At 39.4% G+C, this 18,859-nt stretch overlaps 1 protein-coding gene across 7 annotated transcripts in view; it reads right to left on the bottom strand.

Moving 5' to 3' along the window:
* TNRC6A (trinucleotide repeat containing adaptor 6A) overlaps nucleotides 1-18,584 on the bottom strand; it is a 97,445-nt gene extending 78,861 nt beyond the window's left edge. For 4 of the 7 annotated variants that reach the window (XM_068524656.1, XM_068524657.1, XM_068524660.1 and 1 more), the window contains exons 1-2: nucleotides 18,422-18,584; nucleotides 18,000-18,047 (exon numbers count right to left, since the gene is read on the bottom strand). In XM_068524656.1, the coding sequence (XP_068380757.1) occupies nucleotides 18,000-18,047; nucleotides 18,422-18,426 (53 nt within the window). In that variant the 5' untranslated portion in view covers nucleotides 18,427-18,584. Of the gene's footprint in view, nucleotides 1-5,342; nucleotides 5,445-17,820; nucleotides 17,891-17,999; nucleotides 18,048-18,421 lie in introns of those variants that run through there. The other 3 variants (XM_068524662.1, XM_068524659.1, XM_068524658.1) reach the window with 3 other exon arrangements.
* Between the last annotated feature and the right edge of the window lie 275 nt (nucleotides 18,585-18,859).

Here is an 18,859-nt window from a genome sequence, read left to right as displayed (position 1 = left end):
ATGCAGGGGACACGGGTTCGAGCCCTGGTCCGGGAAGATCCCACATGCCACGGAGCAGCTAAGCCCGTGCACCACAACTACTGAGCCTGTGCTCTAGAGCCCGCGAGCCACAACTACTGAGTCCGAGTGCCACAACTACTGAAGCCCAAGCGCCTAGAGCCTGTGCTCTGCAACAAGAGAAGCCACCGCAATGAGAAGCCCACGCACCGCAACAAAGAGTAGCCCCCGCTTGCTTCAACTAGAGGAAAGCCCATGCGCAGCAACGAAGACCCAACGCAGCCAAAAAAAAAAAAGTAAAAGGCTGTTCTGTTTCTGGTTTGCTCGCCAAAAAAAAAAAAGTAAAAGGCTGTTCTGTTTCTGGTTTGCTCGGAGATTCAGTCATGAATGCATGCTATATTCTGTTAGATTTCTTTTCTGTATCTATTGAAATGGTTACAGAATTTTTGTCTTTTGATCACTGATAAGATTAACTCTATCGATGGATTTTCTAGTATTGAACCAAGCTTTCTACTTCCTAGTATAAAGCCAATTCAATATATTATTTTTTAAAATAAATTGCTGAGTTTTCTTTCTAATAAAGGTAAAAAACTATAATGCTACACTATTTTTTTATACTAATTTCATTGGCAAAAATGTTCAAGAATAACAATATCCAGTGCTGGCAAAAATGAAAGTTAAGAGGTTCTTGCTTATATTACTGGTAGAAAACTACTATAACCTTTTGGAAAGTATTGTGGTAACAGTTTTAAAAATTAAAGTTACACATAATCTGAGACTTCCCTGGTGGTCCAGTGGGTAAGAATCCGCACTTCCACCGCAGGGGGCACTGGTTCAATCCCTGGCTGGGGAACTAAGATACCTCGTGGTGCGGGTGGGACGTGGCGGGGGGGGGGGGGGGGGGGGGGGGGGGGGAAGGGAGGGAGGGAGGGAGGGAGGGAGGAAGGAAGGAATAACATAACCTAACCGGCCACCCCATGCTTCAGAATGTGTCTTACAGAAATAAAGCACTAGTACACAAGGCCATATGCGTATGAAGGTTCACTGCAAGGTTCACAAGAGCTGAAAAGCAGAAAAGTTGAATGTCCATCAATAAAGAAATGGCTTTATAATAGCATAGCATATTGTATTGAAAAGAAGTTGATCTGTTTATTGATTTGAAGGAATGTCCCTAACATTGTTAAATGAAAAAAAAGCAATTTGCAGAACTGTGAACAGTGTTAGCCCATATTTTTTTAAAGTTGTCTGTATATTTGTATAACTTTATACAAATTTAAGGAAAGACATGAGGAAATACCCTCCTGAACTAGGACATCAGAGTAACCTCACAACTGAACCAACTGTTTGGGGAAACTGTGACTTTTTAAAAAAGCATATCCCCATGGAAAATGTTATGGTAAACATGCATTAGTTTTGTAAATTAGTACCAAAAAAATGTTTTTTAAAAACATCACGTCTAGGATTTGCTTTTACTACTCCAGGCCCCACCCTATCTTCCCAAAAAAGGAAAACAGAAAAATGAAACAAGATTGACAAAATGTTGACAATTGCTGAAACTGGGTAATAGGTATATGAAAGTTCTTTATTCTGTTCTATTTTTGTGTATGTTTGAAATTTTCCATAATAAAAGACAAAAATGATCACAAGCCTCCACCCAAATGATTAAAGGCAACAAGGTGGGAGATTAGAGATAGATGAAGCAGATAACTGTGTGAACCAAGTGTCTTGGGAACAGGAAGAGAATGGGTAAGACAAGTGTCCATAATGGCAGCAAGACAGACCTGGGATCTAGAAAGTCCATCCTGGAACTGCTCTTCCTGATGCTTGGTCAGTTTTCCCTACATTCCCAAAAGGAGTATCATTAAAAGCAATCACTTCCAAAGGATACTCTTGTAAACTGCTGTTGGATATGGACTAGCAAGGACCTCTGGTGAGCAACTTAGAAGTATCTATTAATACTAAACTTTTAAATGTCACTATGTTTATGACCCATCAATTTCAATCTAAGCGTCTACAAAAGGAAATGTACAAAAATAGATACTGTGAAATAACAGCCTAAAAGCCAATCAATAGGGAAAAATTAAACAAATCATAATGTATTCATACCATGAAATACTATGCATTAGTTTAAAAAAAAAAAAAAAAGGAGGGGAGTTATAGATTTCCATGATGTGCAGAAAGGAGTTATTAACACAGACGGTTTGAGACTGTGATCCTAAGAAAGGACTGCAAGGTTGGCCACTGGCTGGTGTCAAGGAACTTGGATTTCAGGGAGGTTCCCACCAATCCCTAACTGATATGGGTAAGCTTAGTACAAACAGTACAGTTATGCTGAAAGCCTACTTTTTTTTATGGCAGTTGGGAATTTTGGCACACGTTAGGCAGAGGGTACCTACATAACCAGCCCCTAAGAAAACCCCTAGGCACTGAATTTCTAATGAGCTTTCCTGGTAGACAGTTTACATATGTTATCATAATTTGATGCTAGAGAAATTAAGCACATCCTGTGTGACATCACAGGGACAGAAATCTTGGGAGCTTACACCTAGTTTCCTCTGGATTTTGTCCAATGTGTCTTTTCCCTTTACGGATTTTGTTTTGTATACTTTCACTGTAATGATTCACAGCCATGAGTATGACTATATGCTGAATCCTGTGAGCCTTCCTAGTGAATCATCAAACCTGAGGGTGGTCTTGGGGAACCCCCCCAAATGTGGCCTTACAGAAAAGATCTCTGAGACACACTGCTGAGTTGAAAAAAGGTCAAGGTCCAGATCAGTATATCATTTGTTAGAAAAACAAAAACAAAATCCCATTAAAAAAAGTACACATCCACAGGATAGCAAGGAAGCAGATCCTCAAGGTACCTGGATGATCTGACTCTCTGCATCCAAATCATTTAATAATAACCTACACAATGTTTAATCAATAAATCAATAAGAATGTGCCTGGGGATTCCTAAAGTCAAGCAGTCTGCTGTGCACTGGGAGAACCCAAGTAGAATACATGGTTTTAAACTACAATTTTGTAGGAACAACAACTGAACACACCCGCAATATGGAAACAGGAAATCATTTGGTAGAGGCCATAAGCAAGTTCAGGAAGATAAGACATGCATATGAGCTGTCACAGCTAAGCAAAGCTTCACGGAGCAGTAAGAAGTTGATCTGGGTCTTAAAGAAGAGGCAGGATTTCTAAAGAGAGGTGGGCTTTTTCAAGCAAGGGAGCACAAAAGGGCATGGACACCAGCAAAGCATGGAGACCTGTTAGCATGGCAATTTCAGGGGCCAGTGTTGACTGGGATAGAAAAGGGAGGAAAAGCACTGGGTAAAAGTAGGAAATAAATTTGCTAAATAGGGTGAGAAGACTGTTGCAGTAATCCAAGTAAAAGTGCTATGTCCTGAACCATGGTGGTGGCAAGTGGAAATGAACAGCAAAGAATAAATCCAAGATAATCACAAGAAATTGGAATAGTTGACAATATTAATAAGAATGACAAAAGAGAGACAGGTTAATGACAACTCCAGACTGTAGAAAGCAAAAATTTTTAAATGGAGGCGCTGCTGTTAGAAATGATAATAGAGGGGCTTCCCTGGTGGCGCAGTGGTTGAGAATCTGCCTGCTAAGACAGGGGACACGGGTTCGAGCCCTGGTCTGGGAAGATCCCACATGCCACGGAGCAACTAGGCCCGTGAGCCACAACTACTGAGCCTGCGCGTCTGGAGCCTGTGCTCCACAACGAGAGAGGCCGCGACAGTGAGAGGCCCGCGCACCGCGATGAAGAGTGGCCCCCGCTTGCCACAACTAGAGAGAGCCCTCGCACAGAAACGAAGACCCAACACAGCCAAAAATAAATTAATTAATTAATTTTAAAAAGGAAAAAAAAAAGAAATGATAATAGAAAATAGGGGGTTACTTTCCACAGGGCCCAACTAGCCTATCAGTCACAACTTACCATAAGTCAGCTCACCTTCACACAGAAGCCAACTGTATGTTACAAGCCAGTTTTGAAAATAATTTCACATCTTCTGCCAAAAAATGTTCACCTACTTTTTCCCTTACACTTTATTCTGTATTCTCCCAGCCTTCCTGCTTCCCCTTTTCCTATCTGCTTGTCAGCCTCTTTTTTCCTCCTTCTTGTCCTCCTATGCCTAAATTAATCACCAAAGCCAGTCTAGCACCACCCAACAGGAAGTCACTGGTAACCTTCAAAGCTATAATTTCACTAGATAGTAAAGATGGAAACCAAACTGCTGCAAGAGAGGTTAAGAGTGATCAGATTTTCAAAAATTTAGCCATGATATGAAAAAAGAAAACAGGATAAAACTGAAGTTTTTTTTTTAAAATAAGGAAGACTAGTACTTATTTGGAAGTAGAAAAGGGGTTAAGGAATAAAGGTATCAGAGAAGGTGATAATAAATGGGGTAACACAAGAGAAGCTTGTTTACAGTCACAGGTAGTTTATACCTGCAAATGCTAAAGTAGTCAAATAAAATTGATACATCCATAAAACGGAATAACTACGCTGCTGTAAAACAGATAAGGAAGGCCTCCATATTCTGATATGAAAGGATCTGAAAGGTATATAGTTAACTGGGGAAAACACTAAGGTTCAGTATACTATCTTTTGTGTTAAAAGTGGGGAAGAGATAGGAATATATATCCCTCATATGCTTGTATTTGTGTAAAGGAATTCTAGAAGCACACACATACAGAAACTAATAAAAATACCTATTTGTGATAGAAATACGTGGAGAAAAGAGGACAAAAGACAGGGTGGCAGCAACACTGTGTATTTCTAGATAGCATTTGATTTTGAACCATAAAGCATAGGCAGGTAGTGAAGCATAGGTGGTAGTGAAGTCAGCATATCTTCCTCTTAAGAATGAAGAGAAAATAAGAAAACAGGATATGATGAGATAGCAGTGAAGATACAGATGATACATGGTCTGGATCTCCTCAAAAAGTAGGAGGTTGAGCTTGAAGGGGGCTTCTACTGGCCTCATAAACTAAGCAATAAAATAATGCTAGTAAAGGATTACAACCCACTGAATAAATGAAGAATCCATGCGTCCCTACTGATATGAATAAATGAATGAATGGATGAATTAACAGGGTAAAGGGACAGATCATACAGTAGAATGTCAACTAATGTAGCAAAAATAATGGACTTAGAAAATCACTATTTAGCAATCCATTGACTCAGGCAAGAATCTTGATGAGAAATAATATATTTACATAGTCTCAAAGTACTCCCAACAATATAATTATTAATTACAAAGAGAAAGTGCTAACTTTACAGTGGTGAAACCTGACATATACCAAGTAGTTGGTATTCAACTTACCCAAGTAGTGTAAGTTAGCATCGCCAACAATGAGATGAATGGACATGATGCACCTCCTTATGTGAGGCACTAAAGCAAAACAACATCAGCCCTGTGCGATTCCTGCCAAAAACACATAATGTGAATCTAGTCAAGAGGAAACATTAGACAAATATAGATTGAGGGACATTCTACCAAATAACTAACCTGTACTCTTTAAAAAATATCAAGGTCTTCAAAAACAAAGACAGACTGAGAAGCTGTTCGAGAATACAGGTGACTAAACAAACTTGAAAACTAAATGCAGCCTGTATTCCTAGATCGAATCTCTGACCAGAAAGAAGTTTTGTTTTTTTTAAATTTGCTCTAAAAGATATTACTAAGACAACTGGCAAAATCTGAGTAAGATCTGCAGATTTGCTATTAAGACTGTACTGAATAATACTTTTCCAATTTTGATAATGGCACTGTAGTTACCAAGAAAATGTCTTCGAATTTAGGAAATAATTATTTTATTTTTAAATTGAAATATAGTTGATTTACAATGTTTCAGGTGTCCAGCAGTGATTCAGTTTATACACAAACACACACATTCTTTTTCAGATTCTTTTCCATTATAGTTTACTATAAGATATTGAATATAGTTCCCTGTGCTATACAGCAGGTCCTTGTTGTTTATTTTATATATAGTAGTGTGTATCTGCTAATCCCAAATCCCTAATTTATCCCTCCCTCCCCTCCCCCTTCAGTAACCATAGGTTTGTTTTCTATGTCTGAGTCTGTTTGTTTTGTAAATGAGTTGATGTGTATTATTTTTTTAGATTACATATATAAGCGATATCATATAATGTTTGTCTTTCTCTGACTTACTTCACTTAGTATGATAATCTATGTTTGCAGCAACATAGGTCCACCCATGTTGCTGCAAATGGCATTATTTCATTCTTTTTTTATGGCTGAGTATGTTAGGAAATAAATAAGTTTTTAGGGGTAAAGGGACATCATGTCTCTAAGTTACTCTTAAACCGTTCAGGAAAAAACCCAGTATGCATGTAAAAGAGAATGAGAAAGCAAAGGTGGTTAAATATCACCATTTGAGGAACACAGATGGAGGCTATTCAGGAATTTTTTGTCTATTCTTGTAAAATTTCTCTCGGACTGAAATTATTTTCAAATAAAAAGCTCAGGTCGAGGATAGTGATATTAGAATTTTAAAAGAACTGGAACCCCCCACCGTAGTGACAGGAGCACTGTACAGTTTACAAGGTGCTCTGAAGAGATCATCCATTTTGAACCCACAACGCCAAAACACAGAATTTATGTTATTCCCATTTGACACTAAAAGAAACCAAGGATTGGAAGCTCTAAGTGACCTGTATGGTATAAGACAATGGTAAAGGCTGACCCCAAATCTGGTTTGCTAAACTACTCTCCTAAATCTGCTCCTCTTTTGAGGCTTAACAATTACTAGTTCCTTCATAATTCTTTCCAACTCATACAAAACTCACCCTTGACCTCTGATTAAACAATGCTCATTTTCTAATTATTTCAGATGTTAATCTCACTCTTCCAAATAGAACTAATTACTGTTCTGGGGACAAAAACCAGTTCTACTTATATTAGTACTCCAATTTAATACCAATTCCTTCTTCCCTGCTGTTACTAACACTCTAACCCCATCCACCACCACACATGCACTCCTGTCACTCTTTCTTCTACCCACATTCTACTTCTTTAAGGACCAGTTTAAATCCAGTCTATTCAAACAAGCATTTCCTGGGCAGCACAGCATGAGGTTAAGAGCTCTGGCTCTGATCCCAAAGAGGTGTGGACTTAAATCTCAACTCCACTACCGACTTGTGTAAGCAACTTGTTTAATTTCTCTAAAGCCTCCATCTCCTCGTTTATAAGAGGTCTTAAACTGCAGCTCCCTGAGAGGGTTGTTGTGAAGATTAAATTAGGTAATGCAGAGGAAGTGCTTAAGAGATGCACATAAGTGTACACTAAATATTAGCTACAAGAAACTAGGTACAAAATATGGCACTAAACTAACATTAGGACACAAAGAAGACTGCGACCAAAGAAAGGAGAGGATACGGTAGAAAACGGAATTGACACACCTCTTAGAATGGCTGTCATCAAGAAGACAAGAGGTAACAAGTGTAACAAGTGTTGGTGAGGACATGCAGAAAAGGGAACCTTTGTGCACCGTTGGTGGGAATGTAAATTGGTGCAGCCACTATGGAAAACAGTATGGAGGTTCCTTAAAAAACTAAAAATACAACTACTAATGGCCCAGCAATCCCACTTCTGGGTATATATCCAAGAGAAATGAAAACAGGATATCAAAAAGATATCTGCACTCCCATGTTTACTGCAGCATTATTCACAAGATATAGAAACAACCTAAGTGTCCATCAATGAATGAAGAAGGTGTTGTATACACATACAAAGGAATAATATTCAGCCTCTAGAAAGAAGAAAATTCTGCCATTTGCAACAACATGGACGAACCTTAAGGGCATTATGATGAGCAAAGTAAGTCAGACACAGAAGGACAAATACGATATGATTATCACTTATATGTGGACGCTAAAAAACCTGAACTTGCAGTTACCAGGGGCTGGGGGATAGGAGAATTGAGGAGATGTTGTTAAATAGTACAAACCTGCAACTCCTGAAACTAAGGGGAATAAGTTCTGGAAATCTAATGAACAGAATAGTGATTATAGTCAACAATACTATGTTATATGCTTCAAAGTTGCTCAGAGACTGGATTTTAAATGTTCTCACCACAAAAAAGAAATGATAATTATGTGACATGATAGAGGTGTTAGCTAATGCTTCAGTGGTAATCATATTGGAATACTGTAGACCCTTGAACAATGCAGGGGTTAGAGGCACTGATCACATGCAGTCAAAAATCTGCATATAACTTTACAGCTGGCCCTCCAAACCCACAGTTCCACATCTACCGATTCAACCAACCACAGACTGTGTAGTACTGTAATATGTATTTAGTGGGAAAAAAAAATCCACATATAAAAATCCACACAGTTCAAACCCATGTTGTTCAAGGGTAAACATGCATATAAATATTTCAAATCAGCAAGCTGTACACCTTAAACTTGCACAAAGTTAGATGTCAATTATATCTCAATAAAACACACACACATACACGGGCAATGCACTAACTGCTGGGGGGAAAAAGAAAATGGAATTGATTTTGTTAATCATACCTTAATAAAGTGGGAAAAAAATTAAAAGAAAAAATGGAACTGGATATGTAAAAACAATTATTAATGCACAATGCAGAATGAGGTAGATGCCAAACCAAACAGCTCAAGACCCCAGATTCTAGATTCCAAACCAGACCATACCCGGTACCAAAAGACAAAGATATCACAAGAAAGGAAAACTACAGATCAATAACCCTTGTGACCACAGACTCAAAAATCCTTAACAGAAGACTAATAAATTGAATCTAGCAACATATAATAAGGACTATATGCCTTGCCCAAGAGGGATTTATCCCAGGAATGCAAAGTTGGTTTAACATATGAAAATCAATGTAATACAACATTAACAGAACAAAGGATAAACCAACATGATCTCAATAGACACAGAAAAAGCATTTGACAAAATCCAACACCCTTTCATGACAAGACAAAAACATTCAAAGTAGGAATAGAAGGAAACTTCCTTAATCTGATAAAGGCCATCTACAGAAAGCCCACAGTTCACATTATACTTAATGGTTAAGACTGAATGCTCTTCCTCTAAGATTAGAAACAAGACAGGGATGTTCACTCTTGCCATTCCTATTCAACATTTTACTATAGGTTCTAGTCAGGAAAATTAGGCAAGAAAAAGAAATAAAAGGCACCAAGATTGGAAAGGAAATTATAAAACTTTTCTTTATTCACAGTTAATATGGTCCTATATATAGAAGTCCTAAGGAATACACACACACACACACACACACACACACACACACACACACGAGTTCAGCACAGCTGCAGGATACAGGATCAACATACAAAAATCAATTGGCTAATGTGCTAAAACATGTATGAACCTTGAGAATATTATGCTAAGTGAAATAAGCCAGTGACAAAAGGACAAATATTACGTGTGGTTCTAGGAACCACTCAAGAGAGGTTCCTATAACAAATTCATAGAGACAGAAAGTAGAATGGTGGTTCCCAAGGGTAGAGGGGAGGAGAGAATGGGGAGTTATTGTTTAATAGGTACAGAGTCTCAGTTTTGCAAGAAAAAGGGTCACTGGTAGTGACAGTTGCACAACATTGTGAATGTGCTTAATTTCACTGAAATGTACACTCAAAAATGGTTAAGACAGCAAATCGGCCATACCAAAATTTTAAATTTTTGTGCTTCAAAGGACATCAAGAAAGTGAAAAGGCAACCCACAGAATAGAAGAAAATATTTGTAAATCATGTATCTAATAAAGGACTTGTATCTAGAACATATAAAGAACTCTTACAACTCAACACTAAAAATATAACCAAATGTAAAATGGGCAGAGGATCTGAATAGACATTTCTCCAAATCAAATACACAAATGGCCAGTAAGCACGTGAAAGGATGCTCAGCATTATCAGTCATTAGGGAAATGCAAATCAAAACCACAGTAAGATATCACTTCACATCCACTAAAAAGACTATAATCAGAAAGAACAATAACAAGTATGGGTGAGGATGTGGAGAAAATGGAATACTCATACACCACTGGTGAAAATGTAAAATGGGTGCAGCTGCTTTGGAAATAGTTTGGCAGTTCCTCAAAAAGTTAAACATAGAATTACCATATGCCCAGCAATTCCACCCCAAAGTATATACCCAAGAGAACTGAAAATGTACGTCCACACAAACACTTGCACACGAATGTTCACAAGTGAAAGCAACCTTAATGCCCATCAACTGATGAATGGATAAACAAAACGTGGTACAGCTATACAATGGAATGTTTTTTGCCCATAAAAAGAATTAAGTATGTGCTACAACATGTATGAACTGTGAAAACATGCTAAGTGAAACAAGCAAGACAAAAGGCCACATATTATACGATTCTATTTATATGAAATGTCCAGAATAGGCAAATCCATACAGAGTATAGATTAGTGGTTGCCAGGGGATGGAGTGAATGGGGAGTGATTGCTAACAGGTATGGGTTTTTTTTTTGGGGGGGGGGGGGTATAAAAAAATATTCTGGAATTAGGTAGTTGTGATGATTGCACAATTCTGTAAATATAAGAAACCACTGAATCATGTACTTTAAAAGAGTGAACTTTATGGTATGTGAATTTAATCTCAATAAAGCTGTTAGAAAAAAAAATTGAGGGAGAAATTGAAGGAGACATTCAGAGAAGGAGGAACTGAGGACAGGGCAAAAGGTAGAAGGGATAAAGCTAAACAGATAAGCTCAGCACAGACAAGAGTTTGGTCTTCAATTCCAGAGTCACTAGGGAGGCAGCAGAGGTTTCTAAGAAATAGTGAGTGACAGGCTCAGAACTGTGGCTTGAGCATGATTAACTTGCAGCCGTGTAGAGAATGCACATTTTATGTCCCTTTCTATTTTTACACGGTAAGATTCTCACTTATATGCCTCACATCACCTAGGGATTCACAAGAAGAATATTAAGTAAAACATATTTCTCTGACAGCCTTTGTATGGTCAATTATCAAAGTAATGCTTAAAAATACATTTTAAATTAGTGCATATTTCACACCACACAGCACTATCTCCTTGTGTTTTACACAAGGGGGATACTCCAAAAGAATAAGAGAAAGAAGGGACCCAAGTCAACAAAACACAGATGTCGAAATTATAAAAATATTCAATATCACTGCAGCAAGCTGTTCAATAAATGCTGGCTGACTCAAAACCACTAGGTAAGAATAGCAAAACAAGTGACTTGGTTTAATCTTGTTTGTTATTATACAAAATCCAATCAATTGCTGTTTGCAGAAAATATCTTGCAAGGTTCAAAGTATAAAATTCCTTAACCAAGTTTCAATCTGTTTTGAACATTCCATCTGAAACGGGAAGTCAGCTGAGTCATGGTCACACAACATACTACTGCCTAAAATTCAAAATGCTTTTCCCTAGTTACAAGAGTAGAAATGGTAGGATTTCTGCTTCATAACCAGCTCACACAGAGTATGCAATTCATTTTAAAAATAAGACCACCTTAATATGACATTTAAACTATACAGTTGGCCCTCCATATCCCAGGTTCCAAATCCACAGATTCAATCAACCAAGGATCAAAAAAAATTCCAGAAAGTTCCAAAAAGCATAACCTGAATTTGCCATACATGGGCAACTGTTTACATAACATTTACATTGTATTTACAACTATTTACATAGTATTTACACTGTATCAGGTATTATAAGTAAACTAAAGATGATTTAAAGTACACAGGAGAATGTGTACAGGTTATATGCAAATACTATACCACTTTATATAAGGGATTCGAGCATCCTTGGATTTTGCTATGGGCTGGGGTGCGGGTTCTGGAACCAATCCCCCTCAGATACTGAGGGACAACTGTATTTTCATGTTGTTGGTCTTTTGGGTTTGTTTTTTTTTAGAGAACCTATGCCTTAGTCGAATTTTACTTTCTCTCTTTCAAATCTTAAAATCTCCCTTTTACTGACATTATTCAGCTCCTCTAACATCCTCCCTATAACACAATGTTTCTTAATATTTGGGGAGCCATGAGCGTTTGAAATCTGATAAACGCTGAGGATCATCTTTTTCTTTTTTTCTTAAAGCACACATTCAGATTTTCAAACTACCTCATACCACCTGTGGTCCCTCTGTGGAATCCAGGATGAGAAACCCTGTTCTGGTGGCACAATGCCACTCTAATTTCATTGGGGTATTCTTCTGAAGAATGCATATCACAAGCCCAGTCCTATGTTTCATTTTCTTACCAGGGTTCAGTTTACTACTGGTGAAAGCCAAAAACACGCAACTTTTGTGTCTAACAATAGAAGAGCTACCTTCAGAATAACCCTTCAGAAAGCTGCAATCATTATAGTTGGCCAATTTAAAAAAGATTGTAATTACTGTAACCTCAACTATTTAAAATTATACCTCAGTTTCAACTAATTGTTTGGCATATCCTAAAATGGAAGAAACACTGAGCTAGTGTAAAGGTAAAAGTACTGGGCAAACTTTTAGCTAATTTCCTTCAAAGGGGTCAGGGAGAGAGCCTGATGTGATGCACTAAGAACAAACACGTCACCTATGTGATATTCCTGCCAAAAAGGTTTAACCTGAATCTAATCATACAGAAACAACCAGACAAATCCAAATTGAAGCCTGCAAAAACAACTTGTCTGGACTATTCCAAAACGTCCATGTCATGAAAGGGGAAGAAATGCATAAGGAACTGCTCCTGATGGAAGGAAATTACAGATGACTAAATGCAACCCTGGATTAAGGAACTGAGAGAAAAGAACAAACTACATTTTAAAAGATACTATTAGGGGTTTTCCTGGTGGCGCAGTGGTTAAGAATCCGCCTGCCAATGCAGGAGACACGGGTTCGAGCCCTGGTCCGGGAAGATCCCACATGCTGCAGAGCAACTAAGCCCGTGCGCCAAAACTACTGAAGCCCGCGCGCCTAGAGCCCGTGCTCCGCAACGAGAGAAGCCACCGTAATGAGAAGCCTGCGCACCAAAACGAAGAGTAGCCCCAGCTCGCCCCAACTAAAGAAAGACTGCGTGCAACAACCAAGACCCAACGCAGCCAAAAATAAAATAAATTTTAAAAAAAATTAAATAGCTACCCAACCCCCCCCCCAAATGTCTATAAATAAAAAAAAAAAAAAAAAGACATTATTAGGACAACTGGGAAAATTTGAATATGGACCAAATAGTACTGTAACAAAGTTAAACTTCCCCGACTGTGATAATTTGATTGCTGTTATGTAGAATGCCCTTGTTCTTGGAAGATACATGTTGTCTTATTTAGGGGTGAGAGGGCATGATAAAACAAATTTAGCAAAATATTAGTAACTGGTAAACCTAGGTGGAGATACAGGTGTTCACTGCACTATTCTTGCTACTTTGCTGAAGATTAGAATGATTTTTTTAATTTTTTAAATGAGAGGACATTTTCTTGATTTTGAGTGAGAGACGTCATAAGTCAGTCTGACAAGAATATATACAGCCATATCTATTTTAGTCTTTCCAATTATGGGCAATACTTCTGAGGTTGTCATAAAACAGAACTGTAAAGGACTGTATTTTATACTTGCACACTTACTTCAGATGCCAAAACTCCCAAGAGTTACAGAATGGTACTCAGATTTTTTAATGATGTTTATATTTAAAATTTCCAGAGGGTTGTTACAGATTTTAAAATTAAGCTTACAGTTTGTGATTCATTTATTCTACCAATTGATATACCACACAGCTACCAAATAAAGCTAGAAAGAAACCTACTAATATGAAATTGCTGGCCTACAAACTACATCACAGGAAAGCAACAGAAAAGCTTAACAAAATCATAAGGTGATTTTTTTTTTTTCCAGATAAAGTTTGGTGAATTCCAAGAGCAGGGTCCACCTTATCTAGGAAGACCTAATGCCCTGGTTTACTCCTGCTGTCCCTAGTCTTTTCTTATTTAGCATGTCCCAAGTAAAGGTGTCTCAGATAAAAACATTCCAATTTAGATGCTACATTATATGGTACATAGCATCTTTAACGACTTCTCTTAAATGATGGCATTTAATGGTTGGTTTAGGGAGAAAAAAAATCAGCATAACATGAAGCATGTAGTTCCACTTTAGACAACACACCCTACATTATAGTAAATTAGTAAAATGGTCATGGAATATATTGAGGGAATTGTTCTCACATTTTCAGAAAAAAAGGAGAAACCAAAGTTATCTTTCTTCTATTGTGCAATATAAAACACTGCCTAGCTGTAAGAACCCTATAGTGAGATTCAAAAGGCCTGTTTGAATCCCAGCTCTGTCACTTGTTAGAGACTATAACCTTGACCATAGCTTTCTCATCTGTAAAATGAAGGGATAAGAATGTTGGCTGGGATCATAGTCTAAATCTAAATATTCAATGATTCTATCACTTTGGATATATATATATATATATATATATATATATATATATATATATATATATATATATATATTTTAAGTTAGATAAGTTGAGTTACAAGAGATTTTCTACAACTATAAATTGTAACTTACCATCTTCTCTCTCCAAACTCCTATGTCTGTTCTCACATCTATTCTGTTCAGAGGCTGGGTCAATCTCCCATTCAGCCAAGATAGAGACCCCGTGCATTTAGACAACTAATCACAGACTAAGTAGCTGCCAAACCCCAGATTCCACATCTTCAGTATCTCACACTCTCCCCTCTTTTCTACTACCATTTTAATTCAGGTCTTCATCACACCTCTTGCCCAGATCACTAGTTATCATTTTTCTATCCTATCACCACTCTACCTAAAAGCACCTAGTAGCTTCCCACAATGTAAGATTTATGCAAAAAGTCCTCAACCTGATATTCAAGAAACTCTACACCTGCCCCCACCCTTATATGCCAATCCAACTGAACTACTTACTGCTATTTCAAAATTCCCTATACTTTCTGGATTTTGTGCCTTCATTTCTGCTGTTGTTCCTACATTGCCTTTTTCTCTGCCTTTCAAAACTGATTCCATTCTTTAAACTTTAGTTCCAATGGCAATCTCGCAGATCTAGACATTACAGTTCTCTTTTGAATGCCCAGGATACCGACAAAAAGTGACAATTTTAATGGCCAACAGTAAATTAAGATAGTTTACCTCGTGTGGGCAACTAAACTTATCTATTGTGCCAATTTTGTTTAACTGGCACGGGCTACCTGGCATGCTGTCTTGAGGGTTTGCAGTTTAGCAAAGGGAAAGGAGAATGGCAATATAACTTTGTCATTCATTCAGAGACTAGAGTTTCCAAACACGGGGTCTACACAATGGGAATTTGGAGGTCCATGGTATTAAAACATATTTAACATTTAAAGATTTAACGTTAAAAATCCAAATGTTTGGTTATCTTCGTGAAACATGAAGATCTACAACAGTGTGGGTGATTTTGCCCTCCAGGGGACCTCTGGCAGTATCTGAAGGCATTTTTGATTGCCACATCTGAGTATTTCTGGTAGATGCTGCTGAACATCCCACAATGCACAGGGCAGAATTCACAATAATAAATGATCCGGTCAAAATGTCAACAGTGCCCAGGTTGAGAAATTCTGATCTAGAAGTGTTGCTTATATGTGTGGGTTGTGCCTCCCCAAAGATTTTTTCAAATTTTTCAAGGTGAAGAACCATGCCTCTTGTGAAGCAACACAATACAGTCCAAAGCATACCAGTGGTGTGGCCTCCTGAAAGCTACTTAACCTCTCTGTACATCAAAGTCTTCACCTATAAAACAGGAACAGTAAAAGTACCTACCTCACAGTGTTCCAGGATCAGATGAGTCAATATAAGACCTTCAGAAAAGTGTGCCAGGCAGACAGAAAAAACATTCAATAAATTCAGCTACTTCCATTCTTCCCTTCCCTAGTGCTTAGTCTTCCATTTGGAACATATAAGATGCTCAAGAAATGTTTACTGAATGAATATAGGATAATGCCTTCCTGGGGAGAGCACAAATGGGTAAAGATATACTCTCCTTATTTGTGAAAAAGGAAGCACAGAGCTAAGGATGGAGTTGAAAGGAAGCATTTACCCACCTAATCATCTCTCTCCCTCCTCAGGAAACTTTTAACCTTTAGGAAATGTTCCCCTCTCACAGGGTCCTTGGTACACAGTGCCCTGTTGTTTTTCCTTTTCATTCCTTCTGACCAACTGAAGAGCCTTAAGTATATGAATGGAATGGTATCTTCTTTTGACTCTTACATCATCTACCTTGTATTAGTTATTTATGTACCCATGACAGTCCTCCTCCTAGATTGCACATGCTCTCTGTGGCCAGGGACAACACTTGACTCCTTTTTATAAAACCCTAGGGACCTAACAGACCTTAGCAACTAGCTGGCCCAAACCTCTTGTTTTATAGATTAGGAACAGAGAGGCTAAGTGATTTGCCAAGAGTCAAGGTCATATTGTAAGTGCCAAAGCTGGGATTCAGACTCTGATACGTAGCTGATACAGCGACTCCAAGTTCTATCCAACTGTAATAGCATATAAAAATTATACCTGTGGTAGAGACCATTTTTAATTTATAGTCCCAGAAAACCTCCATAGGAATTACACTGATATAGTTACCTGACAAAGCAAAAACAGAAAGAGAGACTGATAACCTCCAAGCTCCTTTCTGAAATTACACCTTAAAAATTCAACCTGTTTTATTTAACGGTTTCATATCTTAACATTTCTTTAATAGCTTTTGACAAAACTTATTTAAATATCCAACAGTTATTTAGTCAGTGACATCAGGTTTAATTTCCTTTAAATGATCCTGTAATTATTTTGAATAACAGAAAATCTCTTATTTGGTAAGACGATGACGTCCATCCTTCACCGACTGAACAGATTCTTTAATGATCACTTTAACAAATTAATATCTATAAAACTCAAAAGACTAGCAGCTTGAAATTATTCTATATGCTGAAAAATATTCAGATGATTTGAACTGTGAATGCTAAGAACCTCAACAACACAAGCATAAAACTTACAATCACCAAGCACAAACTACATTAAGATCTGAGACAGAGAAATTTTATTTTATTCTGTTCAAGTGAAAGAAAGCTGCTCACTGATTAGGTTTATCTAGAAGTTTCTCTGAGTGTCCCAATACGATGCAAAAGAAAACGGCGAATAAGAAAGGAAAAGACTGTAAGACAGAAAATGAATGTGAAAAAGAGTTAAATACGGTGCAATGCCCTGATGCTTAAGCAATTACAGCTCAATAAAGCTCAACATTTCCATAAAGGCATCGTTTAAAAAAACCAAAAAACCCCTTTGTGGTGATGATTTAAATTACCAGTGCAAAAGCACTCAGGTCCAAGAGGAATGAGAACCACTTACTGGGAACAGATTTTTAATTATTTTACCAGCTGATAAAAAGAGCACACACCGAACGTAGATAAAAATGTATTTTCAAAAGAAAACAAAACGCAGCTTATGCTTGGTAAAGTTCAAGGGCAAAACTGTTTCCAGTGCAACAGAATCCGCCTGACTACAATGTGTTGAAAAAAAATGCGAACACATAGTATCTTTTTATAAAGGCAACAATTTGAGTTACAAAGTAATAACGGGGAAGCCAAAACAGTTTGACAGCCCGCCATAAGGGCCGCCTCAATCATGAGTCACACAATGCCTGCAACCATTTACAATAGTAATTAATGCACAAGTCCCCTAATTAAATTCTAAAAGGGTGAGAATGCTTTAACTAAGTTTACAAGAATTGCTTTTCGCTGCGGTTCCCCCCCCCCCCGCAAAGAAAGGAACACACGCGTAATTACGCATCTCCCCGCAATCCCTCCATCCAGTATTCCCTCCGGCCTCTTCTCCGTGTCTGCTCCCTGCGTGCAAAAGAAAATGACACCGGGTAACTTCTAAACCCAGCAAGGGCGAGCCAGAGTGGAAATAGAAGATTAATAGGTCGAGAGGCGGTAAGCTCGCCCATCTTACCTGCTAAGATTTCTTTCTACGTCTTTGGTAGCTTTAGCTTCCAATTCTCTGGAACAGAAAAGAAAAAGGAAGAGAGAGAGATGCGCATGAAAACGGAGCTGCTGCGGCAGAGGCTCGCGCCGGGGCCGGATGGGGAGGGGGAGGGGGAGGGGAGCCCGTGGGGGCTCACAAAGCTGCGGGGCTGCAACCCCGACTGCGGTCAGGCGGCGCGGGCGAGCCGCAGCCCCCGGCCCGGCCCCAGCCGCGCAGCGCGGCCCCTCCGGGCCTCCCGTCCGGCCTCCGCAGCAGCGCAGCCGGTTTCCCTCGCGCCGAGGCCCGAGGTCTCGGGGACGCCCGGCGCCGCCGCTGCAGCCCGCGGTCGCGGGCCCTGCGGCAGCGCCCGAGGCTCCTCCCGCCCGGAGGGAGGCCCCCGCCCCGCTCACCTCATGTGTGTAAAGTGCACGAGCAAGTGGGGCGCGGCGAGTGAGGCTCGCGAGCCTCAAGCCCTCCGTAGCGCCGCGGGGAGAGGCCCGAGCCGCTGCACCAGCGCCATTTTCTACACCGACCCGCTGCCGCCGCCGCCGCCGCCGCCACCGCCGCCGCTGCAGGCCCCAAACCGGAAGTGAATGCCCCACTCGGCAACCCCTTCCGGGGGTGCCGCGGCCACCGGCCTCAAGATGGAGGTCCTAGCAACTAGAGCCGCAGACGGGGTAGGCCCTTGGCAACCGCCCCGGCGCGGCGCGGCCCCCGGCTGGACCTCCCTGGGGGGATGGGGGAGGGGGGGGTCACAACCTCCGAGGCGCCCCGCACAGCGGCAGGGGGCCTCGCCGAACTCCGAGCCCAGCCTTTCTTGGCACGGCCGCCTCGGATTCTGACTTGAG

The sequence above is a fragment of the Eschrichtius robustus genome, chromosome 16 (genome assembly GCF_028021215.1).
Source record: "Eschrichtius robustus isolate mEscRob2 chromosome 16, mEscRob2.pri, whole genome shotgun sequence".
Taxonomy (NCBI): domain Eukaryota; kingdom Metazoa; phylum Chordata; class Mammalia; order Artiodactyla; family Eschrichtiidae; genus Eschrichtius; species Eschrichtius robustus.
Note: the sequence above shows the minus strand (reverse complement) of the source record. Positions and strands in the feature narration are given on the sequence as shown.